Raw genomic sequence first — 6,548 nt, 5'->3', positions numbered from 1 at the left:
AATGGTTAAGATTGATTGTAGAATGGAAACCATATTCCCAGTAATCGGTAAGGATCCTCACCAAGATTTTAATAGTTAAGATTGATTGTAGAATGGAAACCATATTCCATCTCCACGTACAATCTACAATGTATAAACCTATACAAATAAGTTTTACATCTGTTGAATAAGCATGTACATCAATCAGGGTGTCCCTTGTGTTACAGTACATCTGCAAGTTTGAATCATCATTCCACCCATGATGCATCCTACCTTCATTCTAAACCTAAATAATCAACATTGTCAATTGTCCAAAACAATAAAAAAGGGAAGGTGACACAAGTAAAAAATAAAAATAATCATTTGAGCTGAAGCCTTCGAGTGATTAACTGATTTTGGCCATGCAGCAAATTGCATTTTCTTCAATCTTACAAGTTATAACCCTTAACACCATAAACCACATGTTCTGGAATTTCTGAAGGTTTTTTGAGGCTTTGGAATTTACCAGCATGGTAAAGCAGTCCAAAGCAGGTATTGAGATGGTTTGCTTTTCAAATCATTTATTCAATCTCTATCATTAACATCTTTGATACTTAACCTGATTTTAGAGATTTCAAATATAGCTCCCCAGTGCGCACAATCTCTATTATCATTAGAAAGCTTTACATAAAATTTTGAAGCTCCATTCTAATCCAGATTAAAAGCTACCAGAACTACATGGCTTTAGATTAGTATACATATAGGTTGTGCACAATTTGCAACTTCAGGTTACATACAATCCAAAATTTATGTGTTATTGCTTCCTGCAACTATTACTTCGTCGCTACCACAATAAGGTTTTTGATATTATCCTCGGTAACCCCCTAAATTATAAAAAAAAAAAAAAGAAAAAAAAAGGTGTCTGCATGGTACAAGTAACACAGAATATGGCATGAATAAGCCACTTCAGTTATCTTTAGCTTCCGTTGGAGCTCTTCGAATAGCTGGTATTTGACCATACAGACAGATTCGGAGATCACCTTCAAGCAGTCGTGGATGAATATAGCTCTTGTACAGGTCCCAGAACTCTTCTCTGTCAAATGATATTTGCCATGCAGGTATAAAATTAACCATCTTTCGAGTGAAAAGAAAATGTGCACGCATTACGTAATCAAGGAAAAAGGGATGAAAATTTTGAGTTGCATGAAAAGCAGTATGACACAAATTTCCCCATTTGACCCTGTCTGACTGCAAAATAGGTGGTGTGTGCAATGCTTAGACAATATTCAAAGTAAAGGGTGAAGCCATGGAAAAGGAAATCAAAGAAAGAGAGAGACAACTATGAGGACAACCATGGCATTCCAGATATTGAAATTCTGCAGGCCCTATATCAATATCACTTGGTTCACAAGCATAATCATAATGGGAATATCAGCTAAACGGATCAAACCTGACTTGAGGAAGTGTGAATAAGGAATAGCCCTTGACATCTGTGTGCATGTCAAGAACAATAACTGCCAATCTTGACAAGCCCAATGCTTCCATGTCAATCAACTTCTTTATCCTACAACAAATGCAAAATGGATAGCAAATCAAGATAGACAGCTGGTGAACCAAAGAGTAAGGGTAGAAAAATGACATTTCCTAAGACAGTTCTCTCTCTTCTCTCCCTCTCTCTCTAACTACAATAAACCCTTCCAGTAAATGGATAACTCGTCTAACTATAAGATTTCTGACTCCTGGAAGACTCATCAGACAGAGGAGACAATAAATTGGCAACCCAAATTAAGTCAAACAAAAGCAATATCTAGTTCCAAAACCATATGCCAAATACAAACAACCAATAAGCAGCGTGAGAAAGACCCACATCCAACTTATGCAAGAAAGAAGCTTCACCTACCTATTTGGTGTTCCACAAGCAACATTGACGCGATTCTTTAGAAAAGAAACCTGTCACCACACATGTAAAGAAAATATGTCAAACTTCAAGACCAAAAGAAAGGAGAAGACTTGGCCACATACACCAGAAACATTACATATGCTGCAGACAGCCAATATTGTTTTGTAACTACAGGAATTCCTTAACTTTTTGAGATTTTCATAGAACCTAAGACAGGATTAAAGTCAACACTGTAAGGAAGAAAAGAGAATGACTTCAAAAGGAAAATATGCTTTACACTCTTTCAGGTCATACAATAAGAAAAATGCAGAACAAGCTTCTCTCACTGTAATCTTATACTTTCCTATGGTTTTTTACCAACAGATGAATTTCTTGACAGTTAATACCTAACCTAGTAAAAATTGAAATAAGTACATGATTGGGCGAAAAAAAAAAGACAGCCTTATTATCAGAAAAATTGATTTATGTTTGGGAAAAGAAAATTCCATGTTGTCTACATAGCAAAGATATTTGTTGACACAAGTACACGCATGATTGGCAAAAAACAAAAAGAAAGGCTGGTTTTAGAAGAAAAGTTATTTATGAGTAGGAAAAACATACCAATTATTTTGTCTATAGAAAAAACACATCCATTGACTCACTGTAGTGATGTACAAACTAGCAGCCAGACCAAATGGCATAAGGAACACAATTCAGCAAAGCTGCATATCGCTTAGGAAATTAACTTCAGTTTCCAAAAAAAATAAATATGAACAGATTGCCATTTGTTCTTGTCAAGTTTAACAGACAGATGTAATTTTCAGAACTGCCTGCTTCGCCGGTTTTTTGTCTCCATTTCTCTGTTTGGATTGTAAATTATTTGAGATATTTTTTACTGTAGCACTTTTTGTGATGTGATGTATGTGAGATAAAAAGGTAATTGGGAAGATAAAAAGATGTGTTGGAAATTGTAATGATGATGTAAGCAAATAAATTTTGGCAAATAATCCTCCATCCAAACAAGTTACATAAATGCACTAATCATCTGGATTACTATTAAAAAATATCAAAAAAAGCCCATGTAACCAAAGCAAGTAAAGTTTTATGAATCAGCCATTCAATGAATAAGAAGCTCATCAAAGCTAAGCATTAGTTAGAAAACAAAAACACTTGCATCAATTCCTCTCGAACTGCTAAAAGTTCACCAAAAGAGGCAAATCAACACAGCATTTAAATTGGTTAAATGTGGGGATGCCTGAAAGGCTTTTAGATAAGTTAGGTTCAAAGAGATGGGATGCCAAATGAGAACGTTTTGAAAAAACAGGATTAGTAAAAAAGCTTTGACTACCATGTAGTTACATCTCTCATTACTACAATGGATGTGAAACAAGATGCTCGCCGGGAGAAAGAGTAACAAGAACAACCAAGTATATAAGTGGGGAATAAACCGTGCAAACAGGTAAAAAAAAGTTAATGATTAGTGACAGAGAGGAAAAAATAAAAAACAAAAACAAAATGTTAATGCGCTTCCTGTAGAAGAACAGCTAATGATCAAGACCATACAAGGGGATTGTCAGGCATATGAAGGACCATCTTCGTAAAGCCATGACAGAAAATCAAGACCTACTTAATTTGAGAAGAAGAATATCAATCTATGATTTCTATATCTTATGTTTGGAATTTGTTTTAAATGTTGCTACTTGCTTTTTTTCTTCTCAGATGCTTCTTTCTATTACCAAAATAAAATGCATAGCTTTACCTAAGTTTAGCCCGATCCTCATCCTTAAGTGGTTGCATCGCGCTCAAAGTTAAAATGAGGACCAAGTTTTCCTTGTAATTTTTTAAGGTATTGTCAAAAACCTGGTTGAAGTTAAATTATGTGAACAGCCAAAATGCAGAAGTTAAAAAGTATTGGATTTTGAACAACTTATTCCTTTATGCTATTTCAAGTGATTTTTCAACTGATAATTCCAGGTTCATGCTAAGCAGAAAATTAGGCTTACTAGTTTGTCATTGAAGACCGATAAACTGTCAGACAAGGGAGTTACTTGTGGCCAGCAGCAGGCTCATAAATGTGCATGCTTTACTGATGCTGGTGAGGACTAAGCCTAGAATTGCATCTCAGATCTCATCTAAAGTCCTGAGCTATTATTTGAAACTTGAAAGGTTCTAATCTGTTGCAAGAGTCGACAGACAATAAAAGATGGCTCCAAACCTGAAACCAATTTGAACAGTAGATGTGAATAATTTTCTCCATCCCCTAATCTAGACACGTCTTTATCTGTCAATTATCTCTATCAACACTAACTTTAATCTTTTTCAACTTATAATACTTAGAAGCCAAGCATACAGAAATTAAAGATGATAATCACAATCATAGTACCAATACAAGGGCATCACTCGATCTCTACTTATTCCTTAACTTTTGTACAGTTTCTAAGGAAATCAAGACCTAGTAAAACTGCTCTAAGAGAGGCAAACTAATGTACCTGCTCCTCTATCTTCATATGCTTTGAGAACAACTTCACAGCATGGCATTCTTTAGTCAGAGGCCGCAATTCCCTGTGAAGTCAGAACAAAACCACATTATTCTGATAATTGCTAGGCCTTGCTTAGAAAAATGAAGCTACTGATTCTTTTATTACAGAATGTGGAATCTCAGAAATTCTACAGCAATATGTTTTAAGGTTTCTAGGCATTAACCTGAGAAGTTCTAATGATCTTAGGGCTGATAAAGAAATTACAAGAAGTGCAGGATTTCCAGGATCAACATTCCCTTCTCCAAGCTGTTTCTCACAAAGAACTTCTTTGAATGAGGATCCAAATGCTGTTTTCATGTGTTCTCCCAAATTATTTTGTGCTGCAACCTGACTTAACTCAACCATGCATGTATCTGCTGCCAAAACAAACAACAGAACTACTGTGAGAATACATTCAATCGAGAGAAGAATCATAATAAAGATGCAAAACAAAAAATTTAAAAGAACAATATCATAAGAGGAAAGAGTGAACCAAACAAAAACCCCAAACAAAAAAGAGAGAAAACTAGGGAGAACGCTAATGTCAAAGGCATTTGTACTGGCTTTTGTGGGATTGAGTTCTATACAGTTGTCAGAGCAATTCCAAGGTGCAGTTGGTGGTCCAGATGTGTTCAATTTAAATTCGAATGAATTGGATTGATTGTAGAACATAACTTATAATGAGTGACAAAATTTGTTGTGTTTTTAAGTGTTACTGTCTTAGCGTATAAGTTTGTTATGTCAGTGCCAACATCTATTGTGCGTGTATCGTGCAACTGAAATTGACAATTGCAGAAGCAGCCTTTAAAGTAAAAACCGAACAAATGCCTTTAATCTGAGATAGCATGTCTTGCATGCAACACACGATGACTATTGTCCAAGACAACCGAGGCAAATATAGGACTGACCAAGACAGAGCAAATTTGAAATGAAAAAAAACACAAGGTTCGGAAATTTAATAATATTAATTACACCTCAACATTCCTATAGTATCAATCATTCCAACTTCCTCAAATCCAAGGTAAATTCAAACAAATAAAGAAAAAATGAAACCGACAACAAATGCGACTTTCAACGAGTGATAAAATTTGTTGTGTTTTTGTCCGTTAATGTGTTAGTATCTACATCTGTTGTGTTTGTGCATACACTTCATGGTGCAATTAAAACTGACATCTGCAAAAGCCCTGGATCAGTTTTGTAATACAAGAATTGCCCCTTGGATGGTGTGCAAAAGATAACCATGTCAAATTATTACACTCACAAAACTGCCAAAAAAATTGCCAATTTGACACAAGAAAAAAGAAATAATGAGAAAAGCAAAACTTTGAAATGCACTTTTTCAATTACCATGTTCATGATTCCCTTGTAAATTCCAAAAACAAAAGTGAAAAGATTAAATTAAAGAATTAGATTAAATAAGCAAGACGGGGCCAGGCGAGACCTTTGAAAGATTCGAGTTCGAGAGTGGAAAGTTGAATCCCATTGGCTGATTGATACTGGTGGAGGAAATAACTCAGCTGCTGCGACGGCGTGGGCTGCTGGACTTGTACGGCGTCGTTTTCCCTTTTCACTCCTTTCTTCTCGTTCTCCTTCCTCTCCTCCTTATACTCCTTGCTCTGATTCTTCTTCTTCTTCTCGCCCTTCCTGATTCTCTTGAACTTGGTGCTTTTGCTATTGCTGTTACTATTACCAGTATCGGATTTCCTGGGCCCCAAAGGCTTTTGATTTTTATGCTTTTTGGTGGGTGTTTTTGAAAGCTGCTGCTTCTGATTTTTCTGCTTCCTACTCCCCATTTTGAAATTAGTCACCGTTGAATTTCTACTTCCGGCTGCTGCAGCAGCAGCGGCGGCGGCGGTAGTGCTGGTGGTGGTCGTTGTGAAGGCGAAATTTGGCTTAGGTTTATTTGCTCTGTTTAGTGGAGAGTAACGGACTCTACCAGGGTCTAAATTAGGATTAATTGCATTAAACGCCCGTAGGATTTAGTATATTTCTTCATCTAGTCCCTACAGTTGTTTTTGTGTTACAACCATGCCCTGCAAGTTGCAAGATTGCAATTTGTTGAGAGAAAGGCAAATATGTGATTTGAAATTCATTTTCTAAGCACTATAGTATATTTAGAAGTTCTCATATTTATATCTATCATTACGTTTAGTCATATTTCCGTGTTTTTCAAATCGTTCTTTGTAAATGGA

General features: G+C 35.8%; 1 protein-coding gene across 1 annotated transcript; it reads right to left on the bottom strand.

The window, feature by feature from the left end:
- Nucleotides 1-684: 684 nt before the first annotated feature.
- LOC113734677 (uncharacterized) lies at nucleotides 685-6,334 on the bottom strand. The gene is made up of 6 exons (XM_027261314.2): nucleotides 5,798-6,334; nucleotides 4,541-4,733; nucleotides 4,327-4,399; nucleotides 1,859-1,908; nucleotides 1,409-1,522; nucleotides 685-1,051 (listed from the first exon to the last, which is right to left on the bottom strand). Exons 1-6 carry the CDS (start codon nucleotides 6,147-6,149, stop codon nucleotides 925-927), a joined length of 909 nt encoding a protein of 302 aa, XP_027117115.2. The 5' UTR covers nucleotides 6,150-6,334; the 3' UTR covers nucleotides 685-924.
- Nucleotides 6,335-6,548: the final 214 nt, after the last annotated feature.

Source organism: Coffea arabica, chromosome 3e (assembly GCF_036785885.1).
Source record: "Coffea arabica cultivar ET-39 chromosome 3e, Coffea Arabica ET-39 HiFi, whole genome shotgun sequence".
Classification (NCBI taxonomy): domain Eukaryota; kingdom Viridiplantae; phylum Streptophyta; class Magnoliopsida; order Gentianales; family Rubiaceae; genus Coffea; species Coffea arabica.
This window is presented reverse-complemented; position numbering and strand designations above follow the sequence as displayed.